Below are 19,731 nucleotides of genomic sequence, written 5' to 3'. Positions count from 1 at the left end.
ATTCCCTATAATGTGTCTTGCATTGTTGTTATTACAACACATTCAATTTAAGAAAAAGTTAATTTTGCCGAGTACTGCTATTTTTTGCGATATGGATATAAACTGGGCAATTCATTCCTCCATTTGTACTCGAGCTCTTCAATTAAGGCGCGTATCGCAAAACCAATCCCAACATGTTTGAAGCTTGATTGCATTCGTTTTCTTTATGCTGATGGAATCTGTAGTCCTCTTGAAATAGGACACCCGAATCGGTTACCACTTCTGTGCAATATAGCACATTGTTATCCATCTTATAATCAAATTTAAGTGGTGTTTTTTCTCTCGAATATGTTATAGAATGACATTTTTAATGTTAAATGGCGGATGACCACATACATAGATTTTTATCATCAAATTTAAGTAATTTATTAAGCTAATTGCAATGCAACGATTTCGGGTGATCCCTATCTAGTTTTATAAATGTTTATGATTAAGAATAGTCTTACAATACATTCGTTAGTACATATAAACAATTGATTTATATTTAGTATCTCTATTCTGAATGAAACGAAGGCACATATTTTAATATTTATTAATTAGACATATAAATGACTAGATAAAATAATACAACGTATCATTAACAATATTCATATGTACAAAAAAACACAAATACACAAATATTGTTTTTAACAATAAACCTCAATTTTTCAATTATTTAAAGCTCAATATATTACATACAACATTAAAATTATTTTTTAATAATAAATATTTGATTTTTCATTGCTCCGAATTCGCATTATTATTATTGTTATTAAATTTATATTTACACAGTGTACACAACATATACTTTTTGTAACTTTTATAATTTATTTTAAACACGCGAACGTTCAATTGGCAATAAATTTAGCGAAAAACGTCATATATGCAATTGTGCACATACCAAAATGTCATCATACACAAAACACTTTTGTTTTAATAATATAAAAATATTTAATTACTTATATTTAGAAGTACACAGCCGCTAAGTGTCCATAAGGATGCCCGTACTGTCATCCAAGTATAGTGCCATTATTCCCATGAACTCTCATGTGACGATTGAGGTTTCCAGATTGAGAGAATCTATGGAAAATTAATATTATAATAAATACATTTTAATTAATCAAAACTAAAGATAAACACAAACCTCAATAGACATAATTTGCACTGATAGGGTTTTTCTCCTGAATGTATCCTAAGATGCTTCGTAAGGGTTGAACTATCTGAAAAAGCTTTTTTGCAAGCTCTACATCTGGAATATTTAAATATTATTATTATACATGGAAATTATAAAAAATAACTTGTATAAGTAATGAAAATACCTATATGGCCTTTCACCAGAATGTGTTCTCATATGCGTCGTAACACTAGAACTTTGACTAAACCTTCTATCACAAATTGGGCACCTAAAAATATATTGATAAATAAAATTTGCTTATTACATTTTTACAGTACCCACACCTTTTGACGCCTTTCGCCTTCTTTTGAAAATTAGTTTGTCAAAATTGTTCTACTTTATTTAATACACATATACTTAACTATTTAAACTTAATAACATTTTAATTTATTCTACAGAGAATATAAGTATTTCGTGTTTTTTTAAGAATTAAACCAATTAAAACAAACCACACAGCTGTGGTAATCATGAGCAAATATAAACATGTATAGAAGAACTTTCATCCTACTTGCTTAGGATTTTTATTTGGCTGACTATTAGTACAAATGAGAAAATTCGAAGGCGTGGCTCAGATGCGGTACATTATGTAAGTAAAATTTTCCTTCAAATTATATCTCTATCAATAAAAAAATACCTAAATGGTTTTTGTCCTGTGTGTGTCCTTACATGAGCTGTAAGATTTGCAGCTTGAGAAAAACTCTTATTACAATCTGAACATCTAAACATAAAATATGATTAGTGAATATTTTAAATTTAATAATATTTAGTTGAGCAATAAGTCATCACGTTTTATTTTATTTAACTCTCTTGCGGTTTACTTAGTTTGCAAAAAGTTGATAATACATATATTTTTTATGATATAATTTTCCTTAAGATATCAAAAATATTTTTCGTAGAATTTTGATAAAGATATTTGCATACATTTTCTAGCTTCTATTTTACTATATATTTTAATTCAATTGGATTGCCTTCATCAAAATCCTTAATTCCCGTTGAAACGTGCGATAACTACTTTACTTATAGTCTCGATTTATTATGCACCTATATATATTTTATTACAATCCAAGTCTCTCGTCATTCATTAGATACGAGCATTTCTGTTAGTGGTAGACATATGTATATATTTCTCACTCTGTTTCTCTTTATATTTTAAGAGGGATCATCCTTTTGATATAATTATTTTCATAGTGTTGCTTATTCTTAGTGATATTAAGAGGTGAGTCAATGCAATATAGATTTACAATAACAGGCTAAGTGTATTGCAAGTAGTTATTGATTCATTCTCATAAACCCCAGGAATTTAATAATTATTTTCATGCATATTGACATTCGTTTTTGTGTTTCTAAGCTTTATTAATATGGTTATTTTTCCTCCAATATGGATCTAAAATCATTATTCAGCACCACATGAAAAATGCATATATTCCTAATATTATATATGCCGCGGCAAATGTTCCTTTAAGATTTACTTTTGATAAATCTTATTAACAAAATGTAATAAGTAAAAGTTTATTGTTTATTATTTCTTTACATTATGCGCAAAAAATAGATCAGATAAATCTAAGTCATTTTGTACGTAAAGGTACGCACTTTTATGGAGTATCTCCTGTGATATCAAAGTTTTTACTTGAAAATTCGCCTTCAACTGCTGTTAACGTTTTTATTTACCCAGGAAGCCATACAAAAAAGTGTGTTACGTTTCAGTCTAACGAACGAGGTGGTTATTTTATATCAAGTAATAAACCCTTCTTTTATTTTAAACATTTAGTCTTTGAGAGATTTTTTAAATAATAAAGGTACTTTTTACTTTTTACCGTATCCTGTATATATAGGTGAGAGTTAGTCGGAATAAAATATAACGCTTCGAACGTTGAGATTGGAACGGACCATTTTTGCCTCAATTTAATCTGTGAAAGGACGCTTCAAAATGAAGCAAACAAAATGGCGCGTCTTATATTGTTCAACGCTGATCTCAAATCATATGTGTATCATTGTTAATGTTAATTTTTTACAGTATTCATAAATGCTTGACCGATTGTTCTAAATTTGTTCATCAAAGCTAATTTTATTATCAATATTCGGAGCTATATTTTTTTTTCATATAGATTATTTTTTTACATCGGCACAAAATATCAGAATCTAAGAATAATGAGAAACGTAGAGTTGCATTAAAACATTAAAAATCATATAAAAGCTGGTATATGTAATAATAAAAACGCGATGATTTAGTACTCAGCCTATTATTATAATTATGATTTAATACCTATAAGGCCTTTCTCCAGAGTGTGTTCTAAGATGTGTCTTGAGCGTACTTGGTCTAGCATAAGTCTTTCCGCAAATTCTGCACAAATTTGGTTTTTGTTCATCCTCCGACTCTGAACAACCGCTCAAAGCACCTACTTGAACCTTACCGCCATTTGGCGACATTCCATTCTGCAGATTTATCCCGTTGCTTATATGCGAAAAACCTAGCCCATGGTTCAGATGATTTTGATTTTGATTGCTTAGAATTTGATACGTTGGTGCCGAATTTCCATTCATGTGACTCTCTGGACTCTGTAGCTTAGACGAAGATCTGGTCTTCATTTGACCTAAGTTCGAGTTGTTGAAGTTTATCTGTTTCTGTGATAAGTTCGAGAAGTTCGATTGGACTGGTTTTTGGGCGAATAAATTATAGTTTTGGAGGTTCTGCGGAGGTTTTGGAGTGATTTGAATTGGTTTGAAGGATGAATTAGCTGTTATCAATGGATCTGATTGAGTGGGAGTTCTAAAATCTGCTGTGAATGAATAAGTCGCAGATCCTGGATAAGGAGTGGGACTTAACATCCCTTGATTTTGAGAGTACATCATGTTCATGGGTGATGCTGGCGGATTTTGTCCCCATTGTACCTATAAATTATATATGTTTTTATTATTATTATTCTTAGCTATTATTGTATTCTAAAGGATTTTACCTGAGGACACATCTGATCATGTGGATAACCATGCATGGTCATGTTCATTGATACGTTTACGCTCATTGTAGGAAAAACACTAGCTCCGCAAGATTCATAACAACTAGGTCCACTCATCACCATCTAAGTGTTATAAATATGAATGTATCAATCTGAAAGTTTTTTTATTATATTTATTAGGAATTAGATATAACCTGCGGATGAATCATATCTTGTTGAGCATACGGCGGTACCATTTCTGCGCCAGGGTGAACTACAGCGTGTTTCAAAGATAAGAGTACGTCAGCGACTTCGTGCGGTTGTTTTTCTTTCAATTCGCCCCTAATGTTTTAAAAAAAATATATGTAAAATTGAAACATGTGTAAATATCAGCATTTAAAATATTTTTTAATTTATTTTGTCATTCTGTACATAATACTTATTATTAGTATTAATAATACATTTTATATGACATCATAATAACGTACCCTAAAATCGAGCATTTTTTTGTTATACACTAATAATGCTACATAAAAAGTAAAAGATAAAATCAAGTAAAGTCTTTTTTATCGAAATATAAATTAAAAGTTACTGCTGTAATGAGCACGGTAGTCTTTCGAAAATAATAATAATAATATATATTCATTTTTACTATTAATTTGTTTTTATTGCTAAATAAAATAAATGTTATTATAAATTAAGTAATATATTTTTTTGTTTATTTTAATAAACATAAATTGTAAAAGTTATGTATAAAAAAATAGTAATCCTTTTTCTGCATATAAACAAACACACCTAATTCATTTATGTTTTTTCTAACCATAATTTCTAACCAATTTACACACCTAATTCATTTATGTTTTTTCTACAAAACATTTAATTTAAAGTATAATTAATATTAAAAGCACTCAGATAATATAAAGCGTGTAAATTCAGAAAAATCTATTTGTGACTGAGTTTAATACATTTTTAAAAATTAGTTATAAGAACTTTACTCAAATATGTTTTCATCAAAACGGATAATGCAGATAATATTCGTACAATACAAAATATAACAAACGTATTTAGTTTATGTAAAAAATATGCACATATGCTAAATCTATCAGTAAAAGGAATACTATATACTTCAAAAATGTCAAATATAAAATCCTTGGGCAGTGTTCAAAATTTCGCACAAAACTATATTTGCGTTAACACAGTCAGTTCGAAAGCTATCCATTTCATCATTATTCATAATTGAGAAAGAGATGGCAAGTTTGGGTTTACCCTCTTACTATTAGCTCTAAAGCACACGATACGGATATACGTTCGATATACTTATCATTACTCTGATTTAGGACGGAGTAGCGTAATCTGTAACGTCTCAGACTAGCAACTCTGAGGTTGTGGGTTCGAGCCCTGGCAGTGGCACTCGAATTTTTATTTATAAAAATGCGCTATTATTAAAAAAAACATTAACCATTAAAAATTCATTATGTCCGATTGACTTACTCAGTTGGTACAGATTTGCCCGTTGTAACGCATTGGGCTTACGCCTGTTAGGTTACAACGAAAGATTTAATAAAGTATATCCGTATCGTGCGCTTTAGAGCTAAAATTAGTTGCGTAAACCCAAACTTGCCAATTATGAACAATGATAAAATGGATACATCTCAAACTGGCTGTGTTAACCAAGCATTTAGTTTTATATTAATTTCTAAAATTATTTTTTAATATCTGAAAATTCCAAAAAAATTTGCTGTACATTTAAAAGGCCGACATGCCAATTTTAGTGATACAGAGTACTTAAAAATATATCAATGTTGTTTGATATTTTTTGTATTTAAAATGTAGCTAAATTTATTTTGGCCACTTTTTATATACTGGTATATTTATATCGTCATATTATAAAGCATAAACTCCGTTAGAATGAATTTGAAGCAACAAAAGCTCTCGTACGGTAAGCTGTGGCGTCTTGATATTGGTATAACTTATTATGACTAGAATTTATAGATTAGCGCAAATATTATCAGTCTCATGAGCTATGGAGTTTTGAATTATCTATTTAACTGCCGAAAACGTACTGCGCTTTTTTGTACAAAACGTATGCTAAAATGAATACTTCACACCCAATTATGTGGTTCTCCTAGTGATCCGTTTCTTTCGTGTAAAAAATAAACTACTGCTGAAATTTATCGCTAACTGTTTTATGTTTTTAACAATAACGATATCGACAAGCAAAATAAGGAAGTGATCAATGAATAGTGTTAAGAAGTTACCGAAAATAGTATTTATAAAACAGTTACTGAAATATTTAGTTATCATAACTCAAATGCGAGTTTTCTATGCCACTGTAATCAAGAAACCAATATATTGAAAAATAATTAAAGATATTCTAATTAAACTCTGAAATAAAATCCTTTCTTATCTCTTATTATTGTGAATATCTTTAATTATATTTGTCATTAAAATATGTTTAAAACTCACTTGTATCCAACTGAGCAAGGCGAAAATGGAAATAGGCTCGGCAATGGGTCCAAATCCAGCGACGGCAAAGAAAAAGATCCCATATCGTCCGAGGTCCAACAGTTTCCCGAAGGATTTCCTTGATCGCCTTCCGTCGCTCCTTCTTGATCTACACCGCAGCCGCCTAAACTATTACCGCACTCTAACCCACCTTCGCACTCCCTCAACCGATTGTCACAATCCTCCAACTGACTGTCACACTGACTTTCGCACTCTTTGAGATGCTCGTGGCAATCCCTCAGCCTCTCATAGTCCACCAACTGATCACCGCCCACAATATTGTCGTAATTCGCTAACTTACTACTAAAATCGTCCAAGCCATTGTCCAAATCTGCGTTCAACCCTTCGTCGCATTGAAGGTGACAATGGCCGCAATTGGGCAATAGGCCGCTGCAGCACAAAACACCCTCGTTCACTTGATTGTCGTTCACTTGATAGCCGGGGTTGTAAGATGTGTACTCCAGCGACAGCCCGTACTGAGGGTTGTTGGGGATGTAACAGGACTCCATTGCGATAATGCTATTTTATACGAATCCTGATAAAAATCGCGAGCGCCTCCCACTAGCGCGCTATTCGCCGGCCGGGAAATTCAAGGAGAGCAGGAGAGTTTCCCTTCGGATGCTGGGGAAATGTCTGCATCTCTTTCCGTTTCGCCCGCAGCCTGCTTAAGCACGATTTCCATTTCGCGTTCTGCCGTTTCGCTCGCTGGGCGGTGGCCATTGTGAGGGGCTGACAAAGGCATCCCCCGGAATGTGAGGAGTGAGGTGACTATTCGCCTCCCCTGAATCAGCGCCTGGAAACAAGAGGAAAAAACATAGTGTGAGATGGTAAAATGTGTTATTGATTAACTAACAAATATGTTTATATTTTCAAAAATGTACGTATGTCTAGAGCTTAAAAGCTTATGATAATATTTAAAACTAAGTAATAATAACGTGATAAATCACACATACAAAGATTTGCATTTTTTGTGTATAGCTTTGGGAGAGTCCATTTTTTATAATTTACTAATACATAGCTATTTTATTTAAAGAAATTATTAAGGTTCAATTGATTTTTTTTTTTAGAATATATTGTAAATTCTACTTATATAAATATGAAATAGTGAGAGTAATCAGAATATGTTTTATATATATATAATATACTCAATTCGCCTATGAGAGAATGAAAATAGCATGAAAACATATTTATTTCGTTAATTTTATTCAACAATAATATCTATCTGGTTAACATTTATACTGTTAAAGTCTTTACTGGTGTTAAAACCATCACAAAAATCAAACCATCATAAATTGTAGGTTGCTGTGTTCTGTGTTGCTTTAACATTTATATAGTAATATATTTTTTAATTATTTACAGAGATTTGAATTTGGTCAGAAAAATGCACGGCATTTATTGAAATATTACGAATCTTCTTACGAATCTAAAAAAAAATCGAAATATTAAAAAACCGGCCACTGCCAACTTTTGCCCCCTTCCCTAAAAAAAAGCTAAAATGACGTCCCTGATTCAAAACTAAAAAAATCGAGTAATTCATGTACTGTTTTAGAAAACAATACATTTAACGTTGAGTTGGCCATTCGAGTACTTTTTACTTCATTTGAAACCTAAAAATTTAGCTTTTTTGTAAGTAGACTTAGATTTTTAAATAGACAATGCATTCTTGAGTTGTAAATTTAATCAAATTTTTATTAAAACGTTTAAAATACATAAAATCATTTAGTTAAAAAGCGTACTATCATTATTATCACTATATTTTAAATTAGTTGTTCTACAATAAAAATATTTTTTTACATTTGATGTAATTTGTTCTATATAATCTTCATCTTTAACAGAATCAGGTATATTTTGGCTTCTTTCTGTTGAAGGAAGCTTGTTGTTACAACGTTTTTGACCAATATTATCTAAGTACTTGAAAGAATATTGCAAATAATAGTCATGATATTTAAAAAATTCTTCGTAAAATAAAATAATTGATTGTATTATAAAATTTTTAAGAACTAAGAAATAAAATTAATTTTTGAGAAGAAGCATTATTTTTTTGAACGATTGGCAGATGACTTTACAAAGTATTTGTATGCACAAAGATTTTTAACAGCAATTTAAAGTTCAATGCAATCCATTTTTAAGGAATAATTTTAGAACGGTATTTATTATTCTAGTTGTGGCAGTATTTATCCTATATGGTCCATAGTAGAGATGTAGATATTGATGATAATATGAGAGATTGGTTTATAAAATGAGTGTATATATTTTCAAACACTAGTAGTAAAAAAATATATGCCTTTACTTTTACAGAAATGTTTACTATTACATAATATATATAAATAAAGGATATTATAGGATATCATTCAATTGCTTTTGCGTAATAATGTAAAAAAAAAAACACGCAAAAGTAAACAAAGCAATGATATTGATTGAATTTTGACTGTTCAGCTTCATAATTGCGATTTAAAAATTTGCAACTTCTTTATAGATGAAGAATAATGAGAAATCTAACAAACTTACCAAAGCCTTTGCATCAAAATGGCACTAGCTCTTATTATATTTTATGTTTAAATAATACGAAAAATATGAGCATAAAATATTAAATGAATTAATCAAATATCAGAAGAATTATATTATACAGTATATCGGATATTTTTTTTAAATATAGATCAATGGTACACGTCAGTGACTATTACCTAAAAGACCTGTGTCTTTGAGATCATAATTAGACATTTTTATATAACTATTATTCTGATCGATCATTTAGGTATTCCTAGATTTTAAAAATCTCATATATGAATATCGTGATGATCAACTAATATCAAACCAGGTTGTGTATATATGGTATAAAAAATCTCTATGAATGAGATAATTCAGTTCATAGAAAATATGTATGAAACTGAAAAATGTTCCAAGGAAAATCAAATTTATATAAGAAACATCCAGATCCGTATAGAACGCTCTTCAGTTAGTCGCGAGTAAAATAATGCATAATATTTATAAAAATATAAGTTAATTTATAGATTTAACATAAAAAGCATAAATATTTAACCTTAGTGAACTGAACTATTTTTTTCAAGAAATGATAATTTTATTGCAAGATGATAAAGCAGTAATAAAATCCTGTTATTATCGAAAAAAATATATTCAACATAAATACAGTTTACACCAGTTTGTATTAATTTTATATTAAATAGTTTGAATAAAATTATTGTAATACAATGATCATCAATCTAACAATCTATAAAATAATTATAGGTACAATGTATAAAAAACAAGGATTATATTTATTTACATGCAGTAAGAATTACAAACAGTTTTATAATCGGTTATTTTAATTAGCTATATATTTTTTTTTTAAATTGGCAAAAATTAAAAAAAAAGTATAGAAATATACACAATAAATTAAAAGCTAAAAATACGATCATTTAATAAATCAAAACGCCCCAACACTTTATTTTCCAAACGCTTATATTGTGTATCTCTGTTGCGTAACATGCATTTTTCTTTCATAGGAAAATACCAATTTTCTTTGGGAGAAAATCACAATAACCCAACAATAAAGTGTATGGCTTCTTCAAGCACGTGCTACTTATACAAAAAAGTTACAAAGCTCACGAGGTTGATATATAATATAAGTTGAATAATTGAAATAAAAATAGCTTCTATGGTAACATAAAAACATTATATTTATATAAAAATCTAATATTATGGATGCTAAGACACATTTTGTAAATAAAACCTTATTTTTATTATTTGCTTACATATTAAAAATTATATAATAAAGACTTTTATTTGCTTATTTTTTACAAATCTGCCCATTTGGACTTAATAGATTTTCCCAATGCGTCATGCTGTCCTTTATAGAGGAAAAATATTTAACATTTCATACACATATGCACATACATATAAAATATATTATATATCGACTAAACATGCACATACACCTATTATTATTTAAAAAAATTCATGTAAATGTTCCAGCTCCCATAAAACATCTTTGTGTTGGCAAGATCGTTGGGAAGCTAGTGTCACGTGTAAAGAAGTATTCACAAGCGTGACATCCTGACCGCGTCGGTTAAGAATAAGGGATGCGATCGTTCTAGGGTAATCTATGGTTCACATCTGAAAATCACCGAGCATTAACGGATTGTCGACACCACCGCATATACATTTATAAAAGGCTTCATCATAGTCGGTATGTCAATAATAAAATTAATTGTATTCAAATGCTCTTAGCAATATGGTACTAGGATAAGAATATGGATACCATCGAATTCCCTTCACAGATATCTGTGAAATTTTATGTTAATTCTATCTAAAAGCAAAGACTACTTCGCTTCGATGGGATGAGAACGATTCCAGATAATATTTGATGGACACTACGAGTCATATTTGATGACGTTACAAACTAGCGTATCTTACAGAATACGAATTTTCAATAAATCGCTAAAGTGAGTCGCGCTCCGCATAACATAGCCGAGCATTATCGCAAATTTTGGCGATGAACAAACAAAATCGCGATCTCTTTTCGAGAGTCATTAATGGTGTATCGGTACATAAATGATGAACATGTATGTTAAAATATAATAATAATCGTAAAAAAATAAATAATAAAAGTACCATTTGCGTATGTCTGTATAACTGTTATTTAATATGAAATATTGAATTGCAAAAACATTATTAAATTAAATTAAATTAATATCGAAAACTTTTATAAACTACGGAAAGTTAAAATATTAATTAAATTAGTATGATATTATTAGAGCTAACATATTTAAATGTAATGCTTCAATATAGTTTCGACCGTAATTTATTTATTTCAATTTAATTAAGACTATCGTAACCTAACAGGTTACTCCAATGCGTCAAAAAAGCAATAAATACTAATATTGTAATACACAAACAATATAATACAAGTGAAATTTTTTTTTATAAAATATTAAAATTAAATAATATGAACTAAACAAGCTCCGCGTAGCTTACATAAAAGAGACCAATGTGAAATGCCAGCGTATTAAGGAGCCGGGTGGCAACAGCCATAGGCGAGTCGGCTAATGCGTACGTTCTGGCTCTAACGGGCAGCAAAAGAGGACGAGATCGACAAAACAGTTCTCGAGAACAATTTGACTGTCGCATCACCCTTCAGAAGTTTGAATAAATGCTTAGTGACATACAACTTTCAGCGAATCGTATCCTAACACTCTTAAAACAAAAGCGCTGAGATACAAGAACGGAAAATAACCGTATATCCTCTCATAAAGGTAACTTAAGATCATTTTCTGAACTTATTCAGTTAAGAGAGAGTATTTGGATATCCGGGGATTCAAAATTATTGATCCCGATTCAATAATTCTGTGAAGTATAGAGTGATAGAGGACACGAATAACTAAAAGATCGTCAAAGTGAAAAGGGTTCTTCATAATATTGAAAAAAAATCACAGAGGTGGTTTACGCGTAGAGCAAAATTCCACTTGTTCTCAAAAGTGATTCCGTTATATTTAGTGGAAGTTTATCCAGCCAAAATGTTACCACCGAAATCGTAGGAATAAGCTGATGGCGAACGGGTTAGATAAAATGTTACAATATGACACTTTCCGACACTAAAGGTCAGACAGTTAATGGAAACTCATTAAATTAATTTGTAGAGAGAAGGAGTCTGCAAAAGATCGAATGTATTTATACAATTTAAAATAATCTGCATACAGAAGAAAACTTGAATTTGTGACTGCCGTATTTATGTCATTAATAAATAATGTGAAGAACAGGGGACACAAGTTAGATCCTTGAAGAACGCCCAAAATGGTATAATACTCCGTCATAGATTACAAATTGTCTATGATCACTTGAATAATTCGAGAATAACTAAATTAAATCATCCGAGCAACCGAGGACTGGAATTTTTTTAATAATAACTCATGACAAACCTTGTCGAAGGCCTTCTCAAAATCCGTATATACGACGACTACTAGAATTGCATAATTGGTGAAAGGCAGAAGGTTAATAACAGTGGAACGGACGGAATGAAACCTATGCTCTTGGTTCAACAAAACTGGTCAAAAGTTATTGAAGACGTATCTATGGATAAGTATTTCAAACAATTTAGCAGGAACTGAGGTATAGTTCTTTTTATGAATAGTGATGGGTGACTTTTGTGCATTTCCAAAGATCAAAAAATGACGCCGTCTTATGAATCAGATAAAAAAAATTGTATTTGTAATTGTAAAAATTGTAATTTTAATACTGCTGTAACTTACAAAATTATAGGAAATTAGGAGTTATATTTTTGTTAATTGTAAACTATTAATAATATAACTTCAATCACTCTTCAAGTAGCTTTGGTCGGTTTCTAAATATTGATAGTTTCTTTATAAATAAATTATTTTAATTTATATTATTATTACGCAAATTCACGTATAACGTAATAAACACTTATATTTTATTGTCGCCGGCCGCCACTTTTAGATTTTCAACATGATACCTTCGTATTTCTAGTCGATATTTTATGTAATGCACTATTCAGAAATGTTCTATTAATAATATAAATAAAAATACTGGATACAATTATTTTAAACTGATCCCAAAAAATTTTAACTTAATTAAGAACAAATACGAAAAACAATTACAGATAGTAAAACTTTAATAATTAGTTGAAGGAGTTGAAAATTGCTTATACAGAGGTGTTTTTGTACATTATTTAAATTTAAAATTAATTAGAAAGGTGGGTTGTAATCTCGAGTTCAATAAAATAATTCTACGGGTTACACTTTTATATTAATAACAATCGCCAATTAAATATTTGAGCGTTGTTAACGTATACAGTACTCTATTTAAAAATTAAAAATCAAATAATTATTACCTTAATTTTCCGATACAAAACAACATCCCCAAATTGCCATTAATATGTCACTGTGTTCACATTTCTTTGAAATTGTCGATTGTTGCTTATTAAATAAATCACTTAGTAATTTTAAAACTATATTTCGATCTTGTTATATAAACTTTGAAACACTCTCGATCACTGTTTAACCGCCTCGCTCTGGAAAATATGAAGATTCGTTGTGGTTATGTGGAAAGCGTGTCCGGGAATGAACTGTCGATTGACATAATTGGCTATTGACTAAAAGGGGCCTTCAAAACATTGTAACAAGAAGGCATCGCCGGGTTGATCAACAACACCTACCCCCGATGAAAAAATATACGGGGGTATAGTATTACTAGCGCAGGACCGGATTGGCGACTTTCGTTTATTTTTTTATACATACGAAACTTCAATGGCACAATAAGTACAATAAAAAACTTTCTTATATATTATTTTGGTATATTTTTAACCTTTCAGATGAGCTTGTTTCCTTTTTATGATTATAATTAGCATCAGAAAATATTTTATTCAAAATTTGATTGTAAATGTTTCATATATTGCGCTTACACTTTATTCTATTGTTTTATAAACATTTATTATTAAAATTTATAAAACAAAATCAGATTTAAAATATAAAAGCTTTGATTTGCTTATATAATAATTTCATTAAGTATAGTATCTATAAATCTTAATCTCATGCTACCGCTTCATTATTTCTTTAAACGATAAATCAACATTTTATTATTTTAAAACAATAAATCTAAAAAATATTGATGAAATATCAAAAAAATATGTGCTGCTATCATATAATATTCATTATCTTTTAATTTTTTTTAAATCTTCCGTTGTAACCTGACACACGCAAGCCCAATGCGCTACAACGGTCAAATCTGTACCAACCTAGTAAGACAATCAGACATAATGAATACCTACAAGTAAGTATTAACCACCAGACTGAAAATCTGAGAATTGGTGACATCTATATTATTAATTATAAATTATTATATGCTAAACAATTTAAAATCAATAGATATCACAGCAGTTGGGGCCGTTTTTTTTTTAAATAATAGCGCATTTTTTATAAATAAAAATTCGAGTGCCGTTTCCGGGACTCGAACCCGCAACCTCAGAGTAAGTCTGAGACGTTACGAGACGTTCTGTCCTTAAATTATGTCTATCTATCTCGATAGAAACAGTAAAATATTGTACTCTAGCGATATGCAATTTTATAGAGCATCCTTCTGCTCATATGCCCCGTTGTAATGCATTGGGCTTACAGCTGTCAGAACGTAAACAGAAGATTAAAAAACACATAAATACAAAAATAATACTACAGCACAAACTAGCTCTCAATGTATTTAATATTTTTCCTATTACAAAAACTGATAATATATTTAAATTCAAATCCTGAATTGCCGCTTGATTTGACAGGAATTAACTTAAATATGAATGCTTCTCTCGCTGTCTATTTTATGTTACAATACCATGAGCGAAGCAACTAAATACGCTTGGGCAAAAATTAATGTCGGTGGTGTGATATTCTGGAATTTTAGAGTTGTTAAAATCTTTGTGGGGGGCGATTTATTTTGGCCATAAAACTAGGCGGCACTTTGTCAACACTGAAGTGAAGGTAGTGAAGGGTAAAATTTATTAAGGAAGTACGACGGCCGTTATATGATTTGATTCAGAAACGTTTAATACGCAATTACTGCAGCTGCCCAATCTGTGTCAATGCCACCCATCACAAGCCGTCCACCAAATCTTCAAATGAACTATCGACAGCTGCTTGTTTGTTGAATACCTGTAAAAACTTGTCAAAATGCCTAAACAATTGATAATCTGTTGTATGGTGGGTATATTAGATAAGGCAATACTTCATAGCTCAATTCGTTCCACTGTTAGAAGATAAATCGTGCATTGTCGTGCAAAATAATTGTGCCTTTCAATTAAACAATGTAGGAAACAGATGCGTACGGTGAGATACATTCCCTTTCGTTCGCTTGCGTGTTAAGTGACGAGAGTGAGTGAGAAGAAATGGGCACGCGGAACGCATGTAACGCACGCCCTTATCTCTCACTCACCCTCGTCACTCGCACGCGAGCGAGCGAGCGAAAAGGAATGTATCTCTCCGTACGTGCCTGGTAGGAACCAGAAATTGAAGTTTTTGTTGTATTTTCTTAATTTCTTGCCTATAACGTTTTGCCAAGAATTTAAAAAATAGAAGTGTATTATACCGAGCATTGATCACTAAACAGTAACCATAAGTTTTGCGCTATATTTTTGTATAATTTCGTGCAGACTGCTTTTTCTTGTCGTAAAGGATTAACTTTTCGTCGAACATTACAATACGACTGAAAAATGGATTTTACCGTGAACATTATTTTCATGACAATCTAATATAATGACAATGACTACTTATTATCTACACAAATAAAAGGCAATGTTCGAATGTATGTGCCCTATTTACTCGAACACTACTGAACCGATTTTGCTGAAATTTTTTAAATTTATTCTTGTTAATACCAGGAGTGTTTAGAGAGTAGTTTGAATGAAATATGATTGGTAGCGCTGTTGTTTTTACAGTGTTGTCGGGCTCAAACGCGCTCGCGATAATTTTTACGATATACCATGTCACATCGCCGCCGTTTTATATATACTATGGTCACCAATTTTTTTGTTATTTAATTAGGTTGAACCCATAAATTAATTTTTAGATGTCGCTGCCGTTCTAATTATTATTTAAATATATCTCAAATTCATGGTATAATGATATCATACACTTTTGTCGTCACGTAGGTCAAATCCATGTAAAATATGTATTATATAATTACGGTGTAATAAATTTAATAAAACACTTTAGCCAGTCGAGCGAAATTTAGTTCTGATTTCGAAAGTATGCTTATTGAAATAATAGAATTTTTGATATTCATTTGTTAAATAAGACTTGTTATAGTTATTTTATTGTTGTTATTACATAATAATGTTACAAAACGATATAATATTGGTCGTCGCACCAAGAGAATGAAGAAAGAAGAAATGAAACAGAAGCAGAAACAGCACAACGTAATGAAGGAAATAGATTACATAAATTACAGTCATGTGCTACTGAATCATCACAACAACACGAAGCACGAAGTAAGTCGAGAATTTTTCATATGTTGATCGAAATGAAGAATGCGAAAATGTTCGATTACGCATGCAAATGAATCGATTGCATCAATTGGTAATTTTATTTCAATATAATTCTGGAATTGAATATAACTTGCATCCAGTTATTGTTGTTGAAAGTATGAATAAATTTTGCACACATTGCCAAGCATTAAAATACAAAAATGAAGCATCTGGAATATGTTGTTTGAATGATAAAGTTAAATTGCCTTAATTGAATATACCACCTGAGCCATTATTCTCATTGGATGCAGGTACTACAACCCAATCAAAACATTTTATGAACAACATACGAAATTATAACATATGCTTTCAAATGACTTCGTTTGGTGCAACGAATGTAACAACTGACAATTATATGCAAACATTCAAGATTCAAGGGTAAATCTGCTATAAAGCAGGCTCTTTGTTATCATTTCCGGATGCTGAACACAAATTTATTTTATTGGAAATTCATACATATGTATGTATATACTCAAATTTAGCAATACCAAAGCACTGCCGGGTCCACTAGTAAATTTAAAAAATTAATTCGGACTCCAAAGAATATGGATAAACTCCAAAGAATATTTTAATAAAATAAAATTAATTAAAGCGAATCTAAATTTCTAAATAATAAATTACACCATATAATTCCACCCTGTTCAACAATATGTCAATGTGAGAGTGTATACGTACACAGATGACACATGAGCTGACGTGTATGAGCGCATTAGCATTTCTGTGATGTGTATGTGTACGGACATAGCAGTGCCGTTATATGTTTATTTTTATATAACCAGCAGTCGTGATTTACCCTTTTATACATAATAAAATAATTATGTATAACAGGTTGATAAAAAAAAACTTTTTTTATTTGTAATAGTAAAATTAATACTTAATAGAACGAGAAAATAATGTCTACATGGTTACTCTTCTTCTAAGGAAATGTGACTTATTGATCAGACACAAGTTTCTTGTTTCACTAGCAAAACAACATTCTTAGGCGAGACAATATTAGTTTGATTAATTTTATCCGTTAAAAAAGTTCTCGTACAAATTTACATTACAGGTGTGGTAACACGGAGTTCAGGTGTCGTGCGAAATTTTGGAATTTTTTTACTCATTCCTGTGCAGTATCTACTGTGGGTATTGTTAAAGATATGAAAAAAAGTTCACCGGGACATCAACTCCGGACTTACAGGGTGTAAACACGAATATGGGCCACCCGTATGTTACATTCAGGGCTAGGAGATAAATTCTTGATTTTTATATTGTTAATTTATCTTCATAAATATTTTTAGACGCATAATTGTTATTAAAAAAATTTTACAAATCAGTGCTGCTTTTTCTTCTGGAAATTTTGGGCTGGTGATATACATATATATGATTATGCAAATGAAATAACCAATTTATTTAAAAAAATGTTTTACTGTATCTAATGTTTATTTTTCGCAGATCCAAGACCATTTCATTTTATTAATAATGCTTAATAGATAATATAAAAAAAAATACTTATTTATTTTTGTTCCGTTTCTAATAAGCGTATCAATTTTTTGAGTCACATTGTAACATCGTACTGCGGACAAACTATGGAGCATTTTATGCTACTCTTATTTTAATATTTTGCTGGTTTTGCAGCATGCCATCAATTTCTGTATGAAATTCTTTATATTGAAAGATAATTTGGACAACCCTGAATAAAAAAGTCAAAGGTCTGTGAGCAAATTAGGTGTGCGAATATTTGACGCGGCATACCACACACGGAGTCTCACATCGTTGGCAGATACCAACACGGATCATTGAGCAATAATCTGATCCTTGCTCCCATCATGTTACCATCGTAAAGCGAGGGATCGCTCATCGATGTAGTCTTACTACAAAATATTGTTAACTAAATTCAACTTCGGTTATGACATGACCCATGTCTAAATTCAATCATCGGCATTGTGGACTTCCTTTTGTTCTGGTCGTTAAGGGCGGATAAAGGGACCCATCTTTTCATTAATTACCCAAAGGGTAATCATCCGTTCATCCCCCGTCGTCGGACATATCCCTTTTTTTCAACATCCACGTACCGTGCCTATAAGTCTAATGTTACATAGCTTCCCTTTTCGAATGGCCTGATACGCGTTCTTATTAATATCGATAATTTTATTGTAATCTCTACATACTTTTTATTTTTATTGTGAAAAAGGTGATTAACTACAACCTACTCGGAAAAAATTAGCAAAAGCATTAAATAAACGAAACCATACAAAAATATTTGATTTAATGTATTGCAAGAACTATTGCAATATAGTTTATGCAAATTTAGATACTAATTGTTGTTTTTGTGTTTAATTCATAATATAATATAATTTTCAGATACGAATCAAACCAGCTCTGAATAACTGACATAAATATTTGAATCAATATCCAATGTCAGCGTATAAAGGAGTCGGATGGAGAAAGCCATCTGGGCGCGTCGGCTAGTGTGGACGTTCTGGCTCTAACGGACATCAGACGAGGACGCGATCGTAACTCTCAAAGACGTTCTGAAACTCAAAACTGGAATTTCTCGAAAATGGTTAGATTATCAATGCACTTTTTACTAGTTTGAATAAATGCTTAACGACCTACAAATTTTTGTGAAAACTTCTAAAATAAAGACGTTGACGCTTGCTCTTAATTTTATGTGACAGATTTGTAAGGTGGAGCAAGAGCTGTCTAGGAACATAAATATTATAGCTTCTCTTTTATCTCGTCTAATTTTGTATTTTAATTGAATTTGCTATTAAGTCATTTTTGATGTTTGAATCACATCAAGGATCACAAATTTTGAGGCTAAAGGCCGTAGGAGTGTGACTTTATAATCAAAATAAACGCTAGAATAGCTGGTAACAGTATATTTTAAAGCATAAAAACACCACATATAGTTTTCGCTTGAGTGGCGAGTTGAATTATTGTCGACTGTGTTCTTCGCTGATGTGCTTCGTGGCGTGACTTTTTGAGATTGAGTTTCTGGAGCGTCTCTCCCTCTGGTCGTCTTGTCCTCTGTAACTAAGTGTCACATCTTTTATATTACTGATTCAAAACAGCTTTGCCGAATCACATATGTGGAT

General features: G+C 30.8%; 1 protein-coding gene across 1 annotated transcript; it reads right to left on the bottom strand.

The window, feature by feature from the left end:
* Positions 1–565: 565 nt before the first annotated feature.
* Positions 566–13,740, bottom strand: gl (glass). The gene is made up of 9 exons (XM_088199880.1): positions 13,478–13,740; positions 6,592–7,423; positions 4,341–4,467; positions 4,147–4,269; positions 3,456–4,081; positions 1,827–1,910; positions 1,338–1,421; positions 1,163–1,267; positions 566–1,098 (listed from the first exon to the last, which is right to left on the bottom strand). Exons 2-9 carry the CDS (start codon positions 7,137–7,139, stop codon positions 1,029–1,031), a joined length of 1,767 nt encoding a protein of 588 aa, XP_088056006.1. The 5' UTR covers positions 7,140–7,423; positions 13,478–13,740; the 3' UTR covers positions 566–1,028.
* Between the last annotated feature and the right edge of the window lie 5,991 nt (positions 13,741–19,731).

The sequence above is a fragment of the Plectrocnemia conspersa genome, unplaced genomic scaffold (genome assembly GCF_051122295.1).
Source record: "Plectrocnemia conspersa isolate PC_06_02 unplaced genomic scaffold, ASM5112229v1 ptg000012l, whole genome shotgun sequence".
Classification (NCBI taxonomy): domain Eukaryota; kingdom Metazoa; phylum Arthropoda; class Insecta; order Trichoptera; family Polycentropodidae; genus Plectrocnemia; species Plectrocnemia conspersa.
Note: the sequence above shows the minus strand (reverse complement) of the source record. Positions and strands in the feature narration are given on the sequence as shown.

What these genes read in the sequence shown, in the direction of transcription:
- gl (XM_088199880.1), bottom strand. Translation starts at nt 7,139, where the DNA reads ATGGAGTCCTGTTACATCCCCAACAACCCTCAGTACGGGCTGTCGCTG. An exon ending in CCTTGCTCAGTTGGATACAA is followed by an intron (nt 4,468 to 6,591) that starts GTGAGTTTTAAA and finishes TTAAAACATTAG; the next exon opens with GGGCGAATTGAAAGAAAAAC. An exon ending in TGCAAATTATGTCTATTGAG is followed by an intron (nt 1,099 to 1,162) that starts GTTTGTGTTTAT and finishes AATTTTCCATAG; the next exon opens with ATTCTCTCAATCTGGAAACC.